Source organism: Marmota flaviventris, chromosome 19 (genome assembly GCF_047511675.1).
Source record: "Marmota flaviventris isolate mMarFla1 chromosome 19, mMarFla1.hap1, whole genome shotgun sequence".
Lineage (NCBI taxonomy): Eukaryota > Metazoa > Chordata > Mammalia > Rodentia > Sciuridae > Marmota > Marmota flaviventris.
Window position 1 is genome coordinate 36,746,260 of NC_092516.1, and position 27,165 is coordinate 36,773,424.

Consider the following 27,165-nt stretch of genomic DNA (forward strand, 5'->3'; position numbering starts at 1 on the left):
TCTCTGCACTAGAGACCTCTAATTGCCTTAGATATTCTGTCCTTTCTGCTCAGGGACACTGCTGACCCCATGTCCCCTCCTTCTCTGTGGATTGAACACTCCCTATCTGGCCAGGGAGCTGGGCTGTCTCTGGGCTGGCCTCTCAGGAATCTAAATTCCTAAACATGAACTTTCCATATATATTTCCTGCCTTTTAAATTCATTTCAGCTGGGACAGCAAACTGGACCCTTAAATCCATGTTGGGCAGAAGCCACCAAAGTCCACCATTGACGCTCATTCTGTTTTTCCCAAGGATGTCACTGGATCTGTGGTCACAGAGGGGAAACACTCTTGGAGGTGCAGAGACCTTGACTCACCAGAGGACGGAGGATGTTGAGAAGAGAGGACAAGGTGTGGAGAACCTGCTGGGGAGGAGGTGAGTGGAGTTTGCTTAGAAGCTTCCTATTCACGGGGACCCCCAAGTTAGGACACTAATTGGAACCAGCCCCCAAAGAGACACATGACATGAGGTGTGGGAGGGGCCCTAGTGAAAGCATTTGTGTCCTCAGGACATTGATGTGCTCAGTGCTTCACCAACCAGGGAAGCTCACCTTGGTTTCAGTGGCCTGAGTTTTTACTGGAATTCATTAGGGAGGCATGATAGTTTCAGTTGTCTTGCAGTAGAACCCAATCTCTAGCCTTCCTCTGCTTCCTGGAGCACTGGCTGACATGTAGCCCAAAGTTTCACACCCTCCCCTCATCATGTGGTGACATTTCTAGTGTGGCTGGCTCTCCCCAATTGGAATTGGCTTGTTATCATAAGTTCAGTGTTGGTCCCAGTGCCCCACTCTAAATTATAGCCCCTCCCTGTTACCCATAAAACTTCAAATACTGGGTAATGCAGATAGCAAATCCATCCAAGCCAAGGAGTCACAGGAAATGGAACAGTCAGAGGAAGACAGCTTACTGAAACTAGATATGTGCCTCCCAGTGGTTCAAATGCCTGAAGCTTGTTCCCCAGTGTGGCAGTATTGAGGTGGTGGAACCTTTTATATGTGGTGCCAAATTGAAGGTAATTAGATCATGGGGACACTCACCTCAGAAGGCATTAATGCAGGTTTCACATACTGAGTTATGAGAACAGGTTGTTATTTAGGGAGTCTACACCATGCATATGACTCCTTTTGCACTTGGCCTGCTCCCTTTCTACTTCTGCACCACATTGTGATGTCTGGGGAGCTGGAGGAATTGCTAGTATTCCAGAACCATGCTCTTGGACTTACAGAACTGTTAGCTCAATTTTCTTCATGGAGACTAGGTGTATAACTCAGTAGTACATGAATTGCTAGCATGCATGTAGCCCTGGTTTCCATCCCTGGCAGTTAAAAAATAAGTAAATAAATGGCTATTCTAAATAAGATATAAAGCCTCATGCCCATTTAATTATCACCAAAATAATGATAGAGATGTTTCTGTGACTTTTTCCAGAAGGACCAACCCAGCCCTTCCCTCTAGGAATCTGCCAGGCTGCTATAGATAAGAGCAGTCTTTCCCAAAGATCCATAAAATGAGAGTTAAACAGTGCTCTCCAAGCTCTGTAATTTTTAGTCAAGATAAATGCTTGTTTAGAATTTTTTGCTTTTTTATATCAAAATACAGTTTCAAGGAACCTTGTAATGACAGAATACACAGGTTCAATGTACCATTCATGCATTATACCCCAATGCATGTGCATGACAAGACTGTACATTAGGAAATTGTCATCTATGCAAGAAGTCTGTAGGTATTTTACCATTTTACCATATGTATAGATGTGTGTAACCTAAACTGAATCAAGACTCAATCAGGAAAAACACCACACCAAGAAAATGCATTCTAGACATTCCCTTGATCTAAGGAGAAACCAGGGAAGAAATGCGGGAGGCCTGTAGGGAGCCAGTGCTCACAGCATATCTCCTCTGAACTGTTATACGAAGCAGGCATGTTCCAGATAGTCCCTAAGTGGGAGTGACCAGGTGCATAGCCTCTTGGGAAGTAAAATCAAGTACTTGCCTTCAGACCTGCTGTGAGCCCAGGAACATGGATTTCTGGTGAGCTGTGCAAGTGGACTTCTGGTGTGGCCAGGAACTCAGTCTTGCAGTGGGAATAGGAAGGCCAAATCGGTGGGGTCAGAAAGGAAGCCTTCCGGTGGGCCCCAAAGTCAGAGTTTAGTGCTTGCCCGCCCAGCATTACCCAAGACAGGCCTTTCCTCAAGAAGGCTTTGCTGGTCAGGGTCTTCTGAAGGGCACTTCGCACATGGGGATCAGGGAAAAAAAAAAACAAAACAGTCTGGAGACCCTAATGCTGCCTGATGCCACACTCCCGCTACATAGTTTACATTGTGATTCCCCCATCTCTATCCATACCACCTGGACACTAACCTGTCTCCCACACTCTATGGTAAGTACCCAGAGAGCAGCACTTGAACCTAGTTTATTGCTCTGCTCATCCAACTCATGCCAAATGCTTAGTTAAATTCCTGTAAAAACTCAGCTGAAACCAAGGTCAGCTTCCCTGGTAGGTCATATACATCCATGTCCTCTGAAGATGTTGCATCCAGAGGACATGACAGCCTTCATTCAGACGCTCCTAGACCTCAAGCCATGTGCCTCTTATGTTAGCTGGTCCCAATTTGTGTCCTATTTTACATGACAAATCAGTAATTATAGGATTGTGCTCTTCTAACCTCAGTGAGATATTATAGAGAATTATACAGTAGGATATTATAGAGAATTATACAGTAGTATATATTTGGGAATCCCCAAATATATACCAGTGGTGAGAAGTGTGAATGGCCTGGGAAACCTGGAGCTTACAGCTGGTTTCTGAAGACAGGGCAGTGTAGAGGGGGCTTGCAGCCTCAATCTGTAGCAAGTGACCTCCATGCAATTGATCAGCATCAGAATTGCATTACACAGTGCCAGTCTTTAGTGACTTCTTCCTTCAAGGAACTTATACCTCTTCACTTGCTCAACTCACCCAACCACCATCCCTCTTTTAACACATTCAACCAACCTTAAACTTGTTCCATGTTGGTCCTTTCTAACCTCTTCACATCATCTCCACTTGCCTCTTTAACCCCACATCACATCTCATCACTGGCTCTGTTGCCACCTCTCTTTAACTTTGTTTTAACTTCTTGCTGATACTTTTCTTCACCTGCTTCTTTCCACAGCTGCTTCTATATTCTCTCCCATCTCCCAAGATGCTTGTGTGCAGTCATTCAGTGCCCACACTCTTAGTTCTTTCCTCTCTGTGCCTATCTATTTAGCAACCTTAGCACTTCCTATCATCTCATTCTTCTCCCAACCTGCTCTAGTACCTTATTTTCCTTCATGAGTTTCTATTTCAACAATACCCTTTGGATTTCCTTCACTTATGTAAAACTAGAAACATACATAGGTTGCGGAAAAGACTCCCATTGTGACTCAAGTAGCAAAGTCTTCCATTCCCTGGGTGTCCCTGTCTTTGGACTTTTACCAGGAAGTTTTACTTTTACCTTGGCTTTGGAATTCCTCCAGAATTTTCTTTTATTCTTCCTGTGTTCTCTCTCGCAACGTCCTCCCTGTGTTTCCTGTTTCCAGTCTCTAGTTTAAGTTCTACAACCTTCTCTGTTGTTCTGCTACATGAAAAATAATTGAGGTGGTTTTCTCCCCCACAGGTTACAAATTTGGTCAATTAAAAACAACACTTTAAACAGCAGTATCATTTGACAGCAAACAACCAATCTGGAATGACATGATCATATGTATCATTAAGGTAAGGAGATTTTCAACTTTATTCAGTTTTTCACAAATGCACTGTGCTGTGCTCTTCACAAGCACATAACACATGTGCTCTCGAATGATACATATTTTAAAATGACAGAAAACATATCAAGGCAAGTTAAATACTGGCAGCTCAGTAGTCACAATAATGGTGATTGAACATCAAATAAAAACTATATTTATAAGACTATGGGATAATACTACTGAGGTATAAAAGTAATAGATAAAAAGATTAAAATCTTGAGAGAAATAATTATGTACACAAACGTGTTATAACATTAATCACAAAACCAATAAAAAACAACAATTTTCTGAACAACATCTATCTCAAAACTATTTAAAATAAACATAGTTCAAAATAAACAACATTTATCATATGTACTAAAACTGTGAAAATCCTGTAAATAAATCATCTCCATGCTTGGTATCCTTAAAGGATAAGTGACCCAAGATGAATTAAGGAGAGGTAAAAAGAAATTTTCAGGAGGAGAGAGATATTCATGGCTAAAGGATATTCACTTTAGACCAAGATCAACCATTCATCGGAGCTGACATGTGGGCCCAATTGCTGTGGGTTAAGGATTTCTAGCACATTCTGAATGATAAACGGTTCTCTCTCAGGTCTGGCTGAGTAGCCTCAGAGCACCCAGCACACCTCTAGGGAGTCATCTGTGTGGTTGGAGTTTGAGACCATGAAGCTGACTTGGAGATTCAGGCTATTTCACCATCTTCAGAGGGTGGCTGTGGGTGGAGGTGGACAGGACTGGATCAAGAAGTTAGATCCTCGAGCATCCTGAATAGACAATCACTGACTCTGTCTGTCATCAAGCCAGGGATACAGAGTTTTGTCCCTCCCCTCAGGTCTCCATAGTTCCAGGACTTCTAGGCAATGAGGGTGCGATCTCGGCCCCACACCCAGAGCTCCGGATCATAAGCTTGAATCTGGAAAGGAAAAGAGCCCCCACCAAAGCTGATGACTTTACCGGATATTGAGGGGTTTGAAGTTATGGTTAATTTATTTTCCCATTCCTTAAAATTACTTCACCTTGATTTGGACTTTCTAGTCACTGTGATTCAACAGTGTACAAATATCTAAAACTACAATGTTGAGAGGCTTGATTCTATTAACTAAGTTCTGTCAGCTACAAAGGAGGTGACATAGCAAGGTGTAATTATTAGATTTATTTAGCCTGGTGACAAATGAAGTAGCTATATACGGATATCACAACATTATTTCAGCTATTACTCACATGGACGACACTTATCAGGATCATGTTATATAAAATGTGGGACACATTTTTTCAGATTTCTTTTCAATAAAAATCGAGCATATTTTCCTATATCAGATAAATAAATTAAGCATTTGTAAAGATGCTTTGACAGATAGAATCCTTTTGGTGTCCCTTCCCATCAAATTTGAAAAGTTGATTTTATCAAGAGACAAGCTTTATCATTGTCCCTGATTTGAGTAGAATAGTGGTTGAACATTAGTAATATTTCTGCTTGGATCCATCAAGAATACTTAGTAACATGGTTAAATGCAAAACTGAGGACTGCCCAGGAAGTCCTTCCCTCCCTCCTGAGCTTTCTCCTCCCCAGAGCCCACCTGCAGCCACCCACCTTCCTGTGTCGCTCCAGTCAGCCCATCCCTCTCCCCCCACAAGCACACACAGCACCACCCACCTCCTCACACTCCTCCTTGGAAACCCGAGTGTTCCAGTCCATGGAGCAGATGAACTGATATCGCAGTTTGTGGAACAGGGGACGCTGGGCGTAGCTCTTCCCATAGAGGAAACGAAAGATTTCTTGTTTAGGAGCCTGGTTGTCCTCCTCCATGTCATTGGCCAGGTAGCTGGGGAAAGAAACCAGGTTGCTCTTTAGAGGCACAACCAAGAAGGACCTCCCCTTGGAGTCAGCTTCCCAAAACGGACTCCCAGAGGACCATCTTCAGACAGGACTGCACCAGCCCTATTAAGTGTTATAGAGGACCATGCCTTGGTCCAGAGGACTCTGCCAGACACACACCTTCTGAAGAACTCCAGCTCTTTTCTAGAAAGCATTGAGCAACACAGTTGTGGGGCAGTCCTAAGGGGTGGTTGGACCCATCTTGGAAGAATTTTTAGGGTGTGTGTAGAAAGCCACAAATGTGAGAAGACTCCTGTATGAAGAACCAGAGGGGACCACCCTACACTGGACCTGTGCCAGGCTGGGAATTGGGCATCTGTCTTGGAAATCCAGAGGCAGAAAACAGAGCAATGTTGGTATAGATACAGGAAGGAAGAGCAGTCAGATGTGGCTGCACCTCCAGTCTCTCTGCCAGGGACAGGAGGTGCCCATGCTCTCCTCCACTCCTCTCAGGTGGGCTTTAGGTTTCCTTGACTCTTTAACAACTGGCCTTTAGGGAGCTTGTGTGTTGCTTTGACTCGGGAAGTGTGGAAAAGAAAAACAAACTATACTACAGTGCTGTGATCTCGTGAACACGGAGCAAACAGGACAAAGAGGCTAAAAGTAAAAGAAAGGTTAGTGCCCCTCTGCTCCCCTCCTACCCTCCCAGGTAGTGAGTCCTGATTGATGAAGGAGACCCAATACTCACAGGGCCAGAAAGAAGTGGATTCGTTGGTACTGCCAGGAGAAGAGGCCAGCCCGGCTAAAATAAGCTATGACCATAGACAGGAGGTACTGATGGAGAGAGAAGAAAAACACAGAGAGAGGTCACATCCTGGAAGAGGAGGAAAGAGGGGACAGGAATGGGAGTCTGGGGTGAAGAGTGCCCCTGAGAGAAGTTCACCACGTAAGGAGACCTGCTGGTTTGGGGAAGGACCTGAGACAGTCAGAGCAGTTGGGGGAAGAAGAGACTTAGGGTGTTCTGTAGGATCAGCTCTGAGGGGACCTTTTGAGGAAAGGCATGTAGGTCAGCTGGGTGAGGAGGGTCTTGGGTAAGCTGGAGAACAGGGGGTCCCAAGAAGTGCAAAGAGGAGAGGAGCCCCAGCAATAGGGATATAGCTCACTCTGTAGAGTGGTTGCTAGCCTCGCATGCACAAGGCCCTGGGTTCAATCCCTAGCATCACAGAAAAAAGGCTGTTGAGCACTGGGGTTTTGGCTCAGTGGTAGAGAGCTTGCCTAGCACATGTGAGGCATCGGATTCGATCCTCAGCACCACATAAAGATAAAAAATAAAGGTATTCTGTATATCTACAACTAAAACATATTTAAAAAAATAAAAGAGGAGAGGCGCCCAAAATCTCAGGTAACAATAGCCGAGAGAGGAGGATAGGAATGCAACACCCCAAGCAGAAGCAAGGTCCACCTGTCCTCACTGCATGGAACTGCTAGGCCCTGAAGAGAGATGTTGACAAGTCACAAAGGGTCAGGACTTGGCACATCTTGTTGGTTCTACATGGAGACAGAAGGACCGTGGGCTAGAAATCCCTCCTCATCCAGGCTGTGCTGGAGCAGGATCACTGCCCAGTAGAGAACAACCTCACCTTGTCAGACACTCTCAGATTCTTGTCCCAGGCCAGGAATCTTTTGACAACAGGATCTTCTGTGAACAGAACACTGGTGTTAGTTGGGAACCAGAAGGGGCTTCATGGGTGATAGACAACAGAGAGAAGAATAGGACCTCCACTGAAGAAGGTGTGGGATTGGAGTGCAATAGAGCCCAAAAGAGCCCGATATCCCAGTTGGATAGGAAAAGGACAGGAACATTCCTGGGAAAGCTGCTTTGCCCTGAAACCCCCCCAGGGAAACAACTGAGTGAGGGTTGGGGTAAGAGATAGACGTCTGTATGACTAAGAACTTGGAGTAAACCGCGAGGGCCCATCATCCCCCAAGAATGCACCACCTCAGAATTAGAGTTACTATGTTATTTTCTAGTTTGATAGGCACCGCTCAGGGAGGAGGAAATCTATTAGAACCACAGTGTCTGCAATCAGTGAGGTTAATTGGAATCAAGCTCTGTGATCCCAAGCAGGGTCATTTTTCAGGTGTAATGTAATCATCCATCATCTAAGAGTTTCACAGGGTACATGGGTCCTGAGTCCTCCAGGAATGGGGATCTCAGGGATAGCAGGGCTCTTTGGAAAAGTGCAGTGGCTGTAAGTTCCTTGTTTGTGTAAAGAGCAGGATTGGAGGGCGCTACCTGGGTGTCTCCCTACCTAGAAGCCTCTTGAAAACCTCATGGTGTTCTGGTTGCACCGAGTTCATGCGCCGTTTTTTGAGTTTCATTTTGAGGCCACACAGTGACACCACATCCCAGGGGTGATTTGGCTCACTTTCCAGTTCCTCCAGCTCATCCTCAGATTCAGTGGAGGACTCTCTCTTTCTCTTTAGGCCAGTGGTCTCAGGCAGGAGGCCAGATTCTACCCAAGGTACTGAATCAAAAATCTCCGGGGGATCATCATCCGAGTCTCCCTCAGATTCTGAGGTCCACTCTCTCTTCCTCGAGGACCGACATGGGAGGCAGGGTTTTACCCACAGAGCTGAGTAAAGGAAGCAGAGTCAGGCTCCTGTATTTGGAACTCATCCTTTCATCCTCTGATACCAGTTCACCTCCCACACCCCAGACCTTCAACTGTTGCCTTCTTAGCTTGGCTGGTAGCTGTCTTCTCCTTACCATTGTCCCATCTCCCTGTTCCTCAAAACTCTTTCTCATTATGGACACTTTCTCTCATGGGTGGAGTGACCCTTTTTACATCCCCTGTACCCATTTCCTGAACTTAGATCTCATCTTCTAGCCCAATTCCTTTCTCTGCAGATTTTCCATCCATGTGGACTTCCTTGTCCCGTGGCCTATTCTGAACTTCAAAAGTGGGCTTCCCACCTTTCTGGCTGCTCTATCCCTTCCTCCTTACCAGTCATCATGTCAAATCAGTTCTCAACTCTAGCTCCCTCACCTGATGGACCTGCCACCTCATCATCTACCACCACCTCCAGGTGGGATTCTGAGGTGCTTGCCAGGGAAGGCGATTGCCCAGACTGGGAGATTTGTTGATCCTCCATAAGTTCTCCAATACTCTGTCTTCCTTCTACAAAACCTAGGTTCTTAGAGAGAAAGATAAATCTTTCTCCAGAATTTGGTTGAATAGGAGTCTGTTCGCTCTTCTCCAAACAGGAGAAACCAGGTGAAGAACAGTACTGAGGACAAACTGTTGCCCACTGCACTGCCAGTGGTCAACAGAGTCTGTCCCTTCCAGTCAGGAAGGTTGGAAGCCTCTGATGTCATCGCTTATTCCAACCTGGCAACCAGTTTGAAGGAAAACACCTGCAATTGTCAGACTGGAATGTGCACCTGTCCTAGAATTCTAGAGGAGATAGTCTCTGCTGCTACTAATCCAAACTCTGTCCACTTTGTCTCTGACCCCTTTTTCACTTCTGTCTAGACATGGGTTCTTCTCTCCATTCTCAACACAACACATGTTAGATACCCAACCTCTGGGCATTTCCATTTCAGAGTTCAGTGCAGTGGGAGATTAAGGAGTATGGCAAGGAAGAAGGGGGAGGGCAGAAATGACATGACCTCCCAAGAAGGAGCTCAGTATGTACAAAAGAACCCACGTACACTGAATTATCACTTGAAAACCCTAAAAGGAAACACTCAGTTTAGCAAATCTAATCTGCTAAGTGCCACTGGTCTTCACTGTTTTCAGAAATCTGTTAAGGGGACACACACTCTGCACTTAGGCATGTTTGACACAAGGATTCCTTTTGAGGTCATAAAATCATAGGAAATTGTACCCATGCTCATGGTTTTCCCAGAGTGTCTACACTTTCTGGGAGTCTATGGATCACCTCAGGTTAGCCTCTCAGTTCCAATCAATCTCTCTCAGTTACATAGCATATTTGGGAGCACAGACATTGCTCTTGACCTGCATATTTCATTATCACCCATGCACCCTATGGAAAGCCTCACATGTAGAAAAGGAAACAAATGGGAGATTTTCCCATTGAAGACAGAGAATAGTATTTACTGAAAAGATGGGAAGTGCATGGGATGTGACCCAGCACCCAGTGGAACTGGGAAGCTGCTTCCAAACGTCCTAACTCAGCCTTTTGCTTTCCAGCTGGGCATTCAATCCATGTTTTATCTTTCTGTCTACAGAATGTGGTTAAATGTGTAGAAAACTTGCCATGTTAACCATCGTGGTGTGTAGAGGGTGAGTGGTGTCAATTTCGTGCATGTCTCACTTAATAATGGAGATATATTCCTAAAAATGTGTTATAGGGTGATTCATCATTGTATAAACATCCTAGAGTGCTCTTACACCAACTGAGATGGCTATAATCTCACTGTGCTGTCATACTGTGGGAGAAATTCATGTATGTGGTGCATTGTTCCATCGTTGGCCATAACGTCATCATGTGGGGCATGAGCTGTATTATCCATCTGGAGAGCTTTTCCATCACCATAAACAGACATTCTTCACCCATGAAGCATTAATTCCCACTTCTCCTTCTACAATTTGGCCATCATTATACTTTCTGTCTCTATGAAATTGAGAACCCTCTGTGTTGAGGACTGTGAACTCATACAGTATGTGTCCCACTGTGTCTGGGTCATTTCACTTTGTGTACTGTCCTCAAGATCCTACATTGCTGGAGAAGGGGTCAGAATTTCCCATTTTCTTAAGGCTGAATAGCAGAAGAGAAGATAACATCTTTTGTCCATCTGTTTATCCCTCAGTGGGCATTGGGTTGATTCCACATTTAAGCTGCAAGACTTTCTTTTGCCACTCTTGGACCTTATCAACAAGATCATGTTTGTTATTCATGCTGTGCTTGAAGTTTTATTTTGCATTTTAATGTCTTACATGATTCTGATGACCCCATTCCAAGCAGGAGTAAATGTAGGTTGATTTGTGTTATCAGCTGAGAGTGAGTGTCCACCTAGTTTTGCAGCCCTGGATGTTCAGAGTTGAATGAGCACCCAGCAGCCTTCCAAGTGACCATGAGTTCCTTGGCAGCTCTCTCTCAGGTCCTGGCTGTCAGGAAGCAGGTCATGTTGCTGTGGAAAACCAATTGCATAGATGCTCCGCTTATTCAATTTCTATTCATGACGTCTTTAAGCATCAGAGCTGCTTGGGTTCTCTCATAGCAAATCAGAAGTTCACACTCTCCCTTGTAGTGGACAGCCTTCAAGTACACCCACATGCCACATGATAATGTTTTGGTCAGTGATGGTCCACATATATGATATTGATCTCACACGATAGTATCGCCTGTTGATATAGGAGCCAACTTAGCCTCTGTAAGTGAACTCTGTGACTTCCCCCAAAGACACATTTCCTATGGGCACATTTTTTCAGTCCTTATCTTGAGCGTTAAATGATGCATGACTGTGTGAGAAGATTCTGTTCAAACTAAATTCTCTTCTACACCTTTAAAAGTCCCAATAATTTTGGCTCAAATTCAACTCATAGTTTGCCAATTCCTATCTCTGCTGGCCACCTGGTCTAGACATATTGCAGTTAGGCATATTTCATCCTTTTTTAAAAACTATTTTATTCTAATTACTTACACATGACAGTAGAATACATTTTGGCACATTTTACATAAATGGAGTATAAGTTCTCATTCTTCTGGTTGTACATGAGGTAGAGTTACACTGGTCATATAATCATATCTGCATATAGGGTAATAATGTACCATTCATTCTACTGTCAATCCTACCCTCATGACCCTTCCCCTTCCTTCACTCCTCTCTGTCTAATCTAAAATACCTCTATTCTCCACACCTGCATTATTGGGAATTAGAATCTGCACATTTGTTCTTTGGGATTGGCTTAGTTCACATAGCATAATATTCTTCAGCTCCATCCATTTACCAGCAAATGCCATAATTTCATTCTTTTCAAGGCTGAGTAATATTCCATGTATATATATCCATTCATCTGTTGAAGAGCACCTAGGTTGGTTCCATAGTTTAGCTATTGTGAATTGAGCTGCTATAAACAATTGTTGTGTCTGCGTCACTGTAGTATGCTGATTTTAGATCCTTTGGCTATAAACCTAGGAGTGGGATGACTGGGTCAAATGGTGGTTCCATTCCAAGTTTTCCGAGGTATCTCCTTACTGCTTTCCAGAGTGGTTCCGTCAATTTGCAGTCCCACCAGCAATGTATGAGTTTCCCCATATCCTTGCCAGCCTTTATTGTTGCTTGTGTTCTTGATAGCAGGCACAGTCCATCTTAATATATGTGATTACCTTGTTTTAAAATGAAGTAACATGTGCAGATTCTGTTTGATATGTACTTTCACCTCTGCAACTTTTTTTCCTTCTATGGATACAGTCTGATGCAGCAATAATGATAGTTATACTGGGGAGATAACAGAGTGAATCATTGTGCTTTGCAGTTAACTACTTGTAGCATAAGGTGACATGTAGGATCACTACAGTACAGTTTGTCGGCCCGTTCCTCACAGATTCTAATTAAATGGGAATGACAGTATTTTACTATAGTACTTTAAAATTTCAAAATCTCTGTTTGGAGAAGGTAGTTGGGATCCTAAAGAAATAGAAATCGGGCAGGGTGCTGTGGCACATGCCTATAATCTCAGCAGCTCAGGAAGCTGAGTAAGAGCATCATGATTTCAGAGTCACCCTCAGCAAATTAAGGAGGCCCTAAGCAGGACCCAACATGGGGGCCGGCGAGGAGGCAGCACTTTCAATGCCTCCGCAGTAATGGGATCGGAGAGACCCATTAATACACCTACATGCTACCTGCTGAGAAACTTCTAGCAAAATTCCGCTGAAAGGAGACCTGCCGGGAATTAGTAAGTTTATTGGAGGTGTCAATTTGTCCCAGACGAGTGAATCTCGGCAACGCGGAGCAGGGGCACAGTCCCGCCGGCCGCCGCCTAAACGGCCACTGCCCACACGTTGCAGCAAACGTACGAACGGCCGCTGCCTGCCTGGGCCCCCGCCGGCCCGGCTCTGTGAACAGCCCTGCCCGCACGGGGGAATCAGGAGTGGCACGGGACCGCGGCTCGGAACTCCCAGCTACCGCTCCCACCAGTGCTGACAACTGAGGTCTCTTGCACCAGCTTCCGGGGGCGTGGCTACCAGAGGGCAAGCAAACTCGCTGGGGGTTCTCAGCCCCAAGCTCTACAAACTTAGGGTCCGAGGGAATGGCAAACAGGGAGAGTGTGCCCAGGCGTTCATGAAAACAGGGATCACAGGAGTAGCAGACCTGGCGTGTAGCCAGTATTGTGGTGAGCGTCACCGGTGAGAGGGGCCTGGCTCGAGGAAAAGTGGGGAAGTGACTAGACACAAGAGAAGGCCCTAGGCACTCAAGATTGGAGACCCGCCCAGTCCGGGAGGAAAAGCTGCTGCACAGTGATTGGCTCCGCCTACTGAGAGGAGAAGCTTGGCCCGGTGGGCACAGCTCCACCTACTGGAAGAGTAGTTAATAGAACTCTAAGACTGCATTTATTAAATTTTTTTTTGTTGCTGTTTTTTAAAAATTTTTTTTAATTCATTTTATTTTATTTTTTTAATTTTAATTTTCATTATTATTATTATTATTTTTAATTTTCTTTTTTTTCTTTTTCTTTTTTTTAATTCTTTTCTTCTGTCTTTTCAATTTTCTTATTCCCCCTTCCTTGAATTCTACCTGCTTACTCTCATTCTCTTTAGTGACTTCTTCCCTTCCCTTCTAATACCTTTCCTCCCAAATATCAAATAAATTTATAGGAGTAAACAGTAACTCAGCAGTCAAACAGAACAAGAAGCAACATGAGCAGCATGAAAAAGCAAGGAAGAAAAGGAGTACAAACAATGCAGGACAGCCTAAATATTCAAGAGGATATAGAGTCATCAGAAAAATGGTCATATAAAGAACTAAAGAGGATACGAGACAGCAAATTCAAGCAGCGAAAGAACACATTGAATTACATAAACAGATAAAAGAAGAAGTTAAGCATCTTTATCAGGAGATAGAGATTATAAAAAAGAATCAAACAATAATCTTAGAAATGAAGGAAATTATAAACCAAATTAAAAACTCAAATGAGAGTATCACTAATAGAGTGGAGCAAGTAGAAGCCAGAACGTCAGATAATGAAGACAAAATATATCATCTTGAAAAGAGTCTAGCCAACTCAGATAGGCTGGTTAAAAATCACAAGAGAAACATCCAAGAGATATGTGATAACATAAAAAAAAACAAATTTAAGAGTCATCGGGATAGAGGAAGGTATAGAGATTCAAACCAAGGGAATGAGTGACCTGCTAAATGAAATAATTACAGAAAACTTTCCAGAAATAAAAAAGGAAACAGATATACAAATTGTAGATGCATACAGGACACCGAGCATACAAAATCACAGTAGACCAACGCCAAGACACATTGTTATGAAGATATCCAATATACAGAACAAAGAGAAAATATTAAAAGCTACAAGAGAAAGGAGGCAGATTACATTCAGGGGTAAACCAATAAGGTTAACAACGGATTTTTCATCACAGACGCTGAAAGCGAGAAGATCCTGGAACAATGTATTTCAAACACTGAAAGACAATGGATGCCAACCAAGAATTCTGTATCCAGCAAAATTAAGCTTCAGGTACAACAACGAAATACAAATCTTTCATGATAAACAAAAGCTAAAAGAATTTGCAGCCAGAAAACCAGCATTGCAAAGCATCTTGAGCAAAACACTACACGAGGAAGAAATGAAAAACAATAACCAAAGCCAACAGTGGGAAGTACCTCAGTAAAGACAGATGGCGGGGGGAAAGCTAATCATGGAGAAACAAACTAAATTAAAAAAAAAAAGAGAGATAAATAATCAAACATGGCTGGAAGTACAAACCATATATCAATAGTAACTCTAAATGTTAATGGTTTAAACTCTCCAATAAAGCGACATAGGCTGGTAACATGGATTAAAAAAACAAATCCAACAATATGCTGCCTCCAGGAGACACATCTGACTGGAAAAGACATACACAGGCTGAAGGTGAAAGGCTGGGAAAAAATATACCACGCACACGGTCCTCACAAGCAAGCAGGGGTGGCCATCCTCATATCGAATAAAATCGACTTCAAGACTAAGTTAATCCAAAGGGATAAGGAAGGACATTATATACTGTTAAAAGGAACCATTCACCAACAAGATATAACAATTATCAATATTTATGCACCAAATAATGGTGCTGCGACGTTCATAAAACAAATTCTCCTCAAGTTCAAGAATCAAATAGACCACAACAATAATTATGGGTGACTTCAACACACCTGTCTCACCATTGGACAGATCCTCCAAACAAAAGTTGAATAAAGAAACTATAGAACTCAATATCACAATCAGTAACCTAGACTTAACTGACATATATAGAATATATCAACCATCATCAAGTGGATATACTTTTCTCTCAGCATCACATGGATCCTTCTCAAAAATAGACCATATATTATGCCATAGGGCAACCCTCAGTAAATATAAAGGGGTGGAGATAATACCATGCATTTTATCTGATCATAATGGAATGAAACTGGAAATCAATGATAAAAGAAGGAAGGGAAAATCCTATATCACATGGAAAATGAACAATATGTTACTGAATGATCAAGGGGTTACAGAAGACATAAAGGAGGAAATCAAAAAATTCTTAGAGATAAATGAAAATACAGACACAACATATCGGAATCTATGGGACACAATGAAAGCAGTTTTAAGAGGGAAATTCATCGCCTGGAGGTCATTCCTCAAAAAAAGGAAAAACCAACAAATAAATGAGCTCACACTTCATCTCAAAGCCCTAGAAAAGGAAGAGCAAAACAACAGCAAATGCAGCAGAAGGCAAGAAATAATTAAAATCAGAGTGGAAATCAACGAAATTGAAACAAAAGAAACTATTGAAAAAATTAACAAAACTAAAAGTTGGTTCTTCGAAAAAATAAATAAGATTGACAGACCCTTAGCCATGCTAACGAAGAGAAGAACAGAGAGAACTCAAATTACTAACATACAGGATGAAAAAGGCAATATCACAACAGATGCTACAGAAATGCAGAAGACAATTAGAAATTATTTTGAAAACCTATATTCCAATAAAATAGAAGATAGTGAAGACATTGATAAATTTCTTAAGACATATGATTTGCCCAGACTGAGTCAGGAGGATACACACAATTTGAACAGACCAATATCAATGGATGAAATAGAAGAAGCAATCAAAAGACTACCAACCAAGAAAAGCCCAGGACCGGATGGGTATACAGCGGAGTTTTACAAAACCTTTAAAGAAGAATTAATACCAATACTTTTCAAGTTATTTCAGGAAATAGAAAAAGAGGGAGCTCTTCCAAATACATTCTATGAGGCCAACATCACCCTGATTCTGAAACCAGACAAAGACACCTCCAAGAAAGAAAACTACAGACCATATCTCTGATGAACCTAGATGCAAAAATCCTCAATAAAATTCTGGCGAATCGGATACAAAGGCACATCAAAAAAATTGTGCACCATGATCAAGTAGGATTCATCCCTGGGATGCAAGGATGGTTCAATATATGGAAATCAATAAATGTTATTCACCACATCAATAGACTTAAAGATAAGAACCATATGATCATCTCGATAGACGCAGAAAAAGCATTCGACAAAGTACAGCATCCCTTTATGTTCAAAACATTAGAAAAACTAGGGATAACAGGAACTTACCTTGACATTGTAAAAGCTATCTATGCTAAGCCTCAGGCTAGCATCATTCTGAATGGAGAAAAATTGAAGGCATTCCCTCTAAAATCTGGAACAAGACAGGGATGCCCTCTATCACCACTTCTATTCAATATAGTTCTAGAAACACTGGCCAGAGCAATTAGACAAAAGAAAGAAATTAAAGGCATAAAAATTGGAAAAGAAGAACTTAAATTATCACTATTTGCGGATGACATGATTCTATACCTAGCAGACCCAAAAGGGTCTACAAAAAAACTACTAGAACTAATAAATGAATTCAGCAAAGTGGCAGGATATAAAATCAACACGCATAAATCAAAGGCATTTCTGTATATCAGCGACAAAACTTCTGAAACGGAAATGAGGAAAAACACTCCATTCACAATATCCTCAAAAAAAAATAAAATACTTGGGAATCAACCTAACAAAAGAGGTGAAAGATTTATACAATGAAAACTACAGAACCCTAAAGAGAGAAGCAGAAGAAGATCTTAGAAGATGGAAAAATATACCCTGTTCATGGATAGGCAGAACTAACATCATCAAAATGGCGATATTACCAAAAGTTCTCTATAGGTTTAATGCAATGCCAATCAAAATCCCAATGGCATTGCTTGTAGAAATAGATAAAGCAATCATGAAATTCATATGAAAAATAAAAGACCCAGAAGAGCAAAAGCAATTCTAAGCAGGAAGTGTGAATCAGGCGGTATAGCGATACCAGATTTCAAACTATATTACAGAACAATAGTAACAAAAACAAAAATAGTAACAAAAACAGCAATAGTAACAACAAAAAAATAGTAACAAAAACAGCATACTGGTACCAAAACAGGCGGGTGGCCAATGGTACAGAATAGAGGACACAGAGACTAATCCACAAAGTTACAACTATCTTATATTTGATAAAGGGGCTAAAAGCATGCAATGGAGGAAGGATAGCATCTTCAACAAATGGTGTTGGAAAACTGGAAATCCATATGCAACAAAATGAAACTGAATCCCCTCCTCTCACCATGCACAAAAGTTAACTCAAAATGGATCAAGGACCTTGATATCAAATCAGAGACTCTGCGTCTGATAGAAGAAAAAGTTGGCTCCGATCTACAGATTGTGGGGTCAGGCTCCAAATTCCTTAATAGGACACCCATAGCACAAGACTTAATAGCAAGAATCAACAAATGGGACTTACTTAAACTAAAAAGTTTTTTCACAGCAAGAGAAACAATAAGAGAGGTAAATAGGGAGCCTACATCATGGGAACAAATTTTTACTCCTCACACTTCAGATAGAGCCCTAATATCCAGAGTGTACAAAGAACTAAAAAAATCAGACAATAAGATAACAAATAACCCAATCAACAAATGGGCCAAGGACCTGAACAGACACTTCTCAGAGGAGGACATACAATCAATCAACAAGTACATGAAAAAATGCTCACCATCTCTAGCAGTCAGAGAAATGCAAATCAAAACCACCCTAAGATACCATCTCACTCCAGTAAGATTGGCAGCCATTATGAAGTCAAACAACAACAAGTGCTGGAGAGGATGTGGGGAAAAGGGTACTCTTGTACATTGCTGGTGGGACTGCAAACTGGTGCGGCCAATCTGGAAAGCAGTATGGAGATTCCTGGGAAAGCTGGGAATGGAACCACCATTTGACCCAGCTATTGCCCTTCTTGGACTTTTCCCTGAAAACCTTAAAAAAGCGTACTACAGGGATACTGCTACATCGATGTTCATAGCAGCACAATTCACAATTGCTAGACTGTGGAACCAACCCAGATGCCCTTCAATAGATGAATGGATAAAAAAAAATGTGGCATCTATACACCATGGAGTATTACGCAGCACTAAAAAATGACAAAATCATGGAATTCGCAGGGAAATGGATGGCACTAGAGCAGATTATGCTTAGTGAAGCTAGCCAATCCCTAAAAAACAAATACCAAATGTCTTCTTTGATATAATGAGAGCAACTAAGAACAGAGCAGGGAGGAAGAGCAGGAAGAAAAGATTAACATTAAACAGATACATGAGGTGGGATGGAAAGGGAGAGAAATGGGAAATTGCATGGTAATGGAGGGAGACCCTCATTGTTATACAAAATTACATATAAGAGGTTGTGAGGGGAATGGGAAAATAAACAAGGAGAGATATGAATTACAGTGGATGGGGTAGAGAGAGAAGATGGGAGGGGAGGGAGGGGGGATGGTAGAGGATAGGAAAGGTAGCAGAATACAACAGTTACTAATAGGGCATTATGTAAAAATGTGGATGTGTAACCGATGTGATTCTGCAATCTGTATTTGGGGTAAAATTGGGAGTTCATAACCAACTTGAATCTAATGTATGAAATATGATATGTCAAGAGCTTTATAATGTTTTGAACAACCAATTAAAAAAATGTTAAAAAAAAAACAAGTACATGAAAAAATGCTCACCATCTCTAGCAGTCAGAGAAATGCAAATCAAACCACCCTAAGATACCATCTCACTCTAGTAAGATTGGCAGCCATTATGAAGTCAAACAACAACAAGTGCTGGAGAGGATGTGGGGAAAAGGGTACACTTGTACATTGCTGGTGGGACTGCAAATTGGTTCGGCCAATTTGGAAAGCAGTATGGAGATTCCTGGGAAAGCTGGGAATGGAACCACCATTTGATCCAGCTATTGCCCTTCTCGGACTATTCCCTGAAGACCTTAAAAGAGCGTACTACAGGGATACTGCCACATCGATGTTCACAGCAGCACAACTCACAATAGCTAGACTGTGGAACCAACCCAGATGCCCTTCAATGGATGAATGGATTAAAAAAAATGTGGCATCTATACACCATGGAGTATTACGCAGCACTAAAAAATGACAAAATCATGGAATTCGCAGGGAAATGGATGGCACTAGAGCAGATTATGCTTAGTGAAGCTAGCCAATCCCTAAAAAACAAATTCCAAATGTCTTCTTTGATATAATGAGAGCAACTAAGAATAGAGCAGGGAGGAAGAGCAAGAAGAAAAGATTAACATTAAACAGAGACATGAGGTGGGAGGGAAAGGGAGAGAAAAGGGGAATTGCATGGAAATGGAGGGAGACCCTCATTGTTATACAAAATTACATATAAGAGGTTGTGAGGGGAATGGGAAAATAAACAAGGAGAGAAATGAATTACAGTAGATGGGGTAGAGAGAGAAGACGGGAGGGGAGGGGAGGGGGGATAGTAGAGGATAGGAAAGGTAGCAGAATACAACAGTTATTAATATGGCATTATGTAAAAATGTGGATGTGTAACCGATGTGATTCTGCAATCTGTATTTGGGGTAAAAATGGGAGTTCATAACTCACTTGAAGCTAATGTATGAAATATGATATGTCAAGAGCTTTGTAAGGTTTTGAACAACCAATAAAAAAATGAAATAAAAAAAAGGAGGCCCTAAGCAACTCAGCAAGACCCTGTCTCCAAATAAAATATAATAAAGGAGTGGGGATATGGCTAGTGGTTGAGCACCCCTAGGTTCAGTCCCTGGTACCAAGAGAGAAAAGAAATTGAAATCACTATAGAAGGAAATAAAGAGGAAGATTTTTGTGGGAAGGTGAAGTATGATGATGGGTTGACAGGGCAGGACTGTGCTGGGCCTCAAGTCCTTCATTTGTGGGAACACTCTGAAACACCCTGCTGTCCTGCTTGGTGCAGCCACCCACTGAGCCTTAGAGTCCATAAGAATAAGAATCATCCAAGAGGCTGGGCATGGTGGTGCATGCCTGCAGTCCTAGCAGCTAGAGAGGCTGAGGCAAGAGGATTGTAAGTTCAAAGCCAGCCTCAGCAACAGCAAGGTGCAAAGCAATTCAGTGAGACCCTGTCTTTAAATAAAATACAAAAAAGGGGGGGCTCAGTAGTTGAGCCCTTTCAATGCCCAGTACCCCACCCCCAGAAAAAGAGTCATCCTAGGAAGCTCCGTCTACCTCTTCCCCAGGAGGTTCTCTACACCTTGCTAACTCTGCTTCTCTCACTTTCCCTTGCCCTGATGGGAGCCAAGGTCTCTGGAACTGAAGAGAAATACATGTTCTATGACCCATAGAACCAGGGAAAGCCTTGAGAAAAAGAGAATGAGTGCAAGCAGTGGACTTTGCTACAGTGGACTTTTCTCAGGGTCGAGATTTCCTGTCCCAGATGAATCATGTTCAAAAAGAGGGCGAAATATATGTAATATCAGTCTTTAACAGTTAGATCCCCTGAGAGAAAGGCCAGTTGAGCTCACTGTCCAGATGGGGAATTTCAAAACACAGAGGGGACATGGGGGAGCCAGCAGTTTCTTTGAGTGGAAAGGACAGAGTTGGGTGTCTAAGGAGACATAGCTGGAGGTCATGGTGCAGAGAACCTGAGAGAGATGAGACATGCAGAGGCTCCCAGTTGGGTCTGAATGTGGTGAGCACACAGTGGGAGGTGAGAGCAAGGTCCAAGCAAATTCTGGCTTTACCCCTCTTCCCTTGCTTCCTAGACATCCAAATATGGCTTTTGTTCACTACCTGAGGCAGAAAAGCACACAGAGAGGTGTCCCCTGGAGGTTGGATATGTGGTTTTTCTGTCACCATTGTCACTTTTACTCTCTCAGCAAGGGTTTAGACTCAGGCCATGTTCAACTTTAGCCAGGGCTGGCCACAATGTTCCTGGCCACCCAACCACTTCCAGGTAGCAGTGCTGGGCATGGTTTCATTTTTGCTGAATGAATTGAATGCCACAGATGAGCTGGGGACACTGAGAAAACGGGAAGGGTTATGTGGCACTCTTTGGGATGAATCAGTACTTACTACTGGGTAGGATAGATTTAGATGGCAGGGCACAGTGTCAGTCTACCCGGCCTGATGATGGATGTGGTTATCTGCAAAAGTATGACTGTTTATTTCAAGGCTTGGTTAATGTTTTAGATCATGGGAAATCAGGGGTCAGGGGAATTCAAGGACAGACATGATTGCATGTATAAAACATGGGCTAGCATATAGGGGGAAATCCTACAGTCTCCACCCATATATGCTCCACCTCTCTGTGTGCTCTAGCAGTCTGTATTTCCCAGCTGTAGAGTCAACATCACCTTTATTAACTTTTTAGTGCTGTGTATTTCTAATATAAGATGTGCAGAAAGCCCTCTTCTGCCTCTGGTGCAGCCACCATCAGCCTGTGTTCCTCAGGGACCCAATGACAAGCTGCCTGAACATCCACTGAGGACATGCCATGTGCCCAAGGACAACACCTTTCTCGTTTGAACTCCTGAGATGTCTGAGATGTTTCCATGGCATAACTTAGTGTTTTGGTCAGTTTTCCATGACAAAAAAAAAAAAAAAACCTGGATAACCCTCTTAAAAGGAGGAAAGGTTCACTTTGGCTCTTGATCTCAGAGCCAAAGCCATGACTGAAACAGTCATGGTTCAGTCCATGGTTGCTTATCCTGTTGCTTAGGGCCTGTGGGTACCCAGAATCTTATGGTTGGAGCATGAAGCATAGCAGGTCTATTGACCTCATGGCAGTCAAGAAGGAAAGAGAGAAACAGGAAGGGGCCCGTGTTCCAATACCTCCTCAAGGGCACACCCTCATTGACTTGACTACCTCTTAATTTACCCCCGCCTTCTAAAAATTCCACTACCTCCCAATAGCAAGACAAAGCCTCCAGTGCATGGGCCTTAGGGGACACCGCAGATCCAAACCACTGTCCCTAGTGCATCCTGATTTTAAATCATTAATGGAACTCAATGAAAAATTTGGGGGTTTAGAATTGCTATATTTTTCAAGTGTTACCTGCCAATCAGCCCAAACTATCTTACAAGATTGAGTAGAAGACATCTGTTCTTATGTGCAAATACATGCAAAGCAGTATTTTATGATGCTAGTGGAAAAAAATAGTTATGTTAGAGATGGTTCTGTTTTCACCTTGTGTTCTTAGTGGGGTGAGCTGCTGCGACTTCATGTTTGTAACTGCATGTGTGCTGTCTCTCTTGTCCAGGCTATTTCCTAGGTGTGGAAATACTTTTAAGTCTACTCAGTGACATGTCATTTTTCTTGATTTCTTCTTTACAAAGCATATAAATGGAGTGGTGGTCTTACATCTGCTACTGCTCTTTGGAAAGTGGAAAGGGTGCTATATACTAGGAAAAGTAGGTGACTACATGGAAATAAGAACATTCTGCAGAGATAATAAATTCTAAACAATATAATTCCCCATCATTTGATTTTTACTTAAACCTAAGGAAAATTTGTCCTTTTTCACATGAGGCAAGTACAATCAAATTTAGAATCCAGGCTTAGGAGACTGTATAACAGAAGTGCATAAACTTGGATCTATTTCACAAATCTATGTGAATTAAGTAGGATAAATATTAGTTTTGTTCAAGAGATACAAATTATAGCATTATGATCTTCTCAGTGGGTTCTTTTGGAGCAAATTTGGCAAAATGTATGAAAAGTTATCTGAAATATAAATACTAAAAGCAAAATGTAGAGGCAAGAATGGAAACAATCTGACAATTGTAGGTAAGAGAAACAAATAAAACTAAATGCTATGAAATACCAAAAAAAAAGTAAGTGCCAGTCCATTCATATCTTAACAACAGAATGTGCAGGGTGTACAGTATATTACAAGATAGAGTTCAAGCCTGCGAACTCTGTCTTGTAATATACTTGTTTGGAAAATGGATTATATGTTAGAAAAATGAAAAGTTAATAAAAGTTAAAGTAAAAACAATCATGAATTGATTTGGTATCTCACAGAACTTGTTTGATTTTAACAGAGGATAATTCTTGGAATTTAAAGGCTTGCTCTTTACCGTGTCATTCTTTAGATTTTAGATTTTTTCCAAGGTTGTTTTTGCTTTAATCCTATGGCATTTTTATTTTACTTGGATTAGTGTTTTATCCTTGAATTTTCCCAAAAGGAGAAAGTTGATATTTTACATCATATTTGAGCACACAGGCCTCTACTAATACTTGACAATTTTACTGTATTTGTAAAATAAATCTATGTCTCAATGTTGGTTTTTTCAAAGGATCTCACATATCAGAATTTTTTGCTTCTGGGACTGAGGGGTATAGCTGAGTGGTAGAGCCCGTGCTTAACATGAGCAAGGCCTTGGCTTCTATCCTTAGCACCAAATGAAAAAGATTAGTTCATTTCCCCAGAGTGAGGACTAAGAGTCAAAGAGCCCGGGCCATGCAGACCCAGGTTTTGTTTTAGAAAGTACCTCTTATGCTGTCTGAGCCTCAGTTTCCTCATTTGTACAATGAGTAATGATTAACCCACAGTTTGTGAGTCTTAAAGAATAACAGACATACAGGGTTTAGGATGGTGTTTAGAACAAAACCGTCTCCTGTAAGTGTGGAGCTTGTTTTCTTGGATGCTAGAACCTAGGGAACTGCATCCTGTTTGCCTGGGACAGTCCTGTGGTGTGCCTGTTGCCCTAGCCTGATTATTAACAGTGCCCCCTTTTGCTCTCAAAGTCTCTCCATTTGGGCAGTGATTATGTGTTCACCTCAGTTAGAGCCCAGAAGTAGCTTTAACCCCTATTGAAGCTGAGAAACAAATCAGGCTTTTTGTTGTGAGTCAGGCTTCAGATTGTCAGCTGCTCTCCACTGTGGGTATTGGTTACCAAGCACAAGTGGGAGGAATCCAAAATGGGTGTGGGTGTGCACAGATGTGTGTCCCCATAGCTGTATTTGTGTGGAAGTGAAGCTCTTCTCTGAAGAGGCAAGTGAGCAATTAGTTATTTTCTGTATTTCTGGGACCACTTGTAACTCTGAACCACAGAAGTTGATGTCTCAGCTGCTGTACATCCACCCAGTGCTCTTTGTGCCAGAAATGGTCTGGGCTTCTCTCCCAGCCACCTGTGTAGCAGATGGTATCCAGTGTGGCAAGACAGTTTTAAATGGCACAATGGCAGCCATTATTGTCAGGTGAGGTCTTTCCATCTTCTATTTTAGTTTCTTCTTATCACAATGCATTTGAGAGGCAGTTGAACAAGCCTTTCTGAAGAACATGACAGGAAACCCAGTGTCCGTCAGCTTCCTCACAGTGTTAGAGTTAGACTGAGAGACTCATGCATGAAAACTTAGAGACACTGGTTTGTACATTAGAAATAATTGTATTCACCTATTCATTTGTTGATGTTTTATTTCTTACTGGTTCTCATTTTTCTGCATTCTCTTTCTTCTAAGAAGGAAGAATACAGCTAAGCACAGGCCTACGCTGCCAGCAGCTCAAAACAGTGAGTCAGGAGGATCACAAGTTCAAAGCAAGCCTCAGCAACTATCAAGGCTCTCAGCAATTTAGCAAGACCCTGTCTCAAAATATAAAAATAATAATAATAATAATAATAAAAGGGCGAAGGATGTGCTCAGTGGACAAACATCCCTGGGGTCAATCCCTGTTATGAGAAGAAAAAAAAAAGGAAGAATACAGACAACCAAACCAAAGGCAAAAACAAAGTTTTCTAAGACAAGAAAATTAAATATACTGCAGACTAAATTTAAATAGCATTGCAAAACCTAAATGAAGTCATAGTAAGGTTTTGGAATGTTATGTTCTAGAAGTGAGAAACAAAGAAGATATCTATTGTATAGAAACAAAAAGAAAAAGATAGTCTGCCTCACCCTGCAGAGCTGAACCCAAGAAACCTGTGAGGGGAAGTGGATTAAGAAAAACACACACACAGATGTTGAGCTAGAGCTGGGATCTGTTGCACTGTGATGGAGAAACGCAACTGAAGAGCTGGCCCAGCAAGTTTATTTACATAGGATCTCATAATCAAGAAGTTAAGGACTATGGAGGCATTGTGTTCTTTGTGCACTAGAAGATTACAGGGCTAGAAACATTCTTGTAGGTGTTCCACTTTGCAATGCTTGGAGCTTCCTGCAGCACTTCAGGTGGCCCATTGTCCGAGTTACTGTTAAGCCACCAGCTCAGAAGTAGCCGCGCTAGTGAAACATTGTGGTTGTCTTGTCAGGCTTAGAATTCTTCTAGCCTCAGAAGCTCTGTGCCTGATTACCAAGGTTGAGATTGATAAGACTCTTGCACAGAGCCTCTTTGGGAAGGGCGTCACCATAGCAACAGAGCATCCTGTACCTTGCACAGAAACATTCCTAGGCAGCAGGTGCACCACAGCCATGAAGCAACCAGGGATCCAGTCTCAGTCACCATACTCTTTGGAGTACAGTGACTTCTGGAGAAGAAACTAGATGAGATCTTCCCATGGGACTTGGCAATAGAGCTTCTGATCATTCCTCCTCAGATTGAATGAGCCTCCATTCATTTTGAAATGAGGCATTCAGTCCTTTTTAACTTTGTTTCAAAGTGAATGTATAACTCTGCAAATTTGTTTCTAGTTTTTGGTTAAACTTCTTGCAAAGTTAGGGTAACTTTTGCCTTCACCCTTTCCTTTTGCCATATTTGGTTCTTATTTTCTCCTGAATGTCTCCTTGTCCTGTATTTTACAGAACTACTTCCTTAGTAAGCAGGACACCAGGAAGGCCACCAAGGAGATTGTGGAACATGACTTCATTGTTCTTAAAAACCTTCTTAAGATGCTGGATGTGGGTGGCCAGCGGTCTCAACACCGAAGTGATTCCAGTGTTTAATGAGAACATGTCAATCCTGTTCATGATGTCCTCTAGCTAATACAAAAAGGTTCTCACAGAGGACAGGCACACCAACTGGCTGATGGAGTCGATGAACATCTTTGAGACTATCATCAACTGCTCTTCTTCAACATCTCCATATTTTTTTTTCCTCAAGAAGGGGGACTTTCTGGTGGAGAGTGTGAAGATGGTCAGCATCAGGAAGCACTTCCTGGATTTCAAGGGCAACTTTACCAACTGAGGACGTCCAGCAGCACTTGGTCCAGTGTTTTGTCAGAAAGAGACAAGACCACAGCAAGCTGCTGATCCACCACTTCACTTGTGCCATAGACACTAAGAACATCCGCTTCGTGTTCCATGCTGTGAAAGACACGATCCTGCAGGAGAACCTGAAGGACATCATGCTGCAGTGAGAGGAAGCCCCCTCGTGCCTTTGTGAGGCAGCCTGCGTGGCTGTTGGCACTTGTGGCCAGTGTGGTCCTGCAGGACTTCTCAGATCCACGCCGTCGAATACCTGGCTCAAGAACGCTGGGCTCCAGCCCAGCCACGAGCTCTAGGCAAGAGGACGTGGGAACTCCATGTTAGCTACTGATTTGGGGACTAGTGAAACTACTGAAAATCCCAGTGCTCACATTGGTGTTAATCTGCAATACCTAATAACACAGCCTTCTTTTTACAGGAACTGCATTCCTTTCCTGACACAATTTAATAGAGGATGGTGTGTGCGCACACATTCTCTCTTTAATGACTAAAACACAAAAACCAGCTGGCCTTGCACATGGCTTTTCTCTCTAACCTCTGAGTCTTCACTGAGACTAACCCAAAAGCTTCGCCTAGTGGTAGCTTGTAGAGATGCATTGCCAGTGCTGCTGGGCACAGTGCCTGCTGGCCCTCCATCTCTGGTGCAGGGCCTGAGTGCCACCTCCCAAGTGAACTCACTGCCTTTAGAACTTGTGCCAATGTCCTAAGCGCCCCCAGTCCAGGTATATTAGGTTGAGCCGAGGATCTGTGTCAGGGTCCCCACTCCCTTCCATGGAGGACGAGGTTGAGAGCCATGGACCTGCCTTAATGCC

General features: G+C 42.4%; 1 protein-coding gene and 1 pseudogene across 1 annotated transcript; one reads left to right on the top strand and one right to left on the bottom strand.

Annotated features, from left to right (window-relative positions):
• The first annotated feature begins 247 nt into the window (after positions 1–247).
• On the top strand, positions 248–26,989 carry LOC139702949 (guanine nucleotide-binding protein subunit alpha-12-like; annotated as a pseudogene).
• LOC114083564 (speedy protein E4-like) lies at positions 3,774–8,646 on the bottom strand. Its single transcript, XM_071605743.1, has 6 exons — positions 8,640–8,646; positions 7,944–8,267; positions 7,272–7,330; positions 6,380–6,465; positions 5,470–5,638; positions 3,774–4,728 (listed from the first exon to the last, which is right to left on the bottom strand). Exons 1-6 carry the CDS (start codon positions 8,644–8,646, stop codon positions 4,669–4,671), a joined length of 705 nt encoding a protein of 234 aa, XP_071461844.1. The 3' UTR covers positions 3,774–4,668.
• Positions 26,990–27,165: the final 176 nt, after the last annotated feature.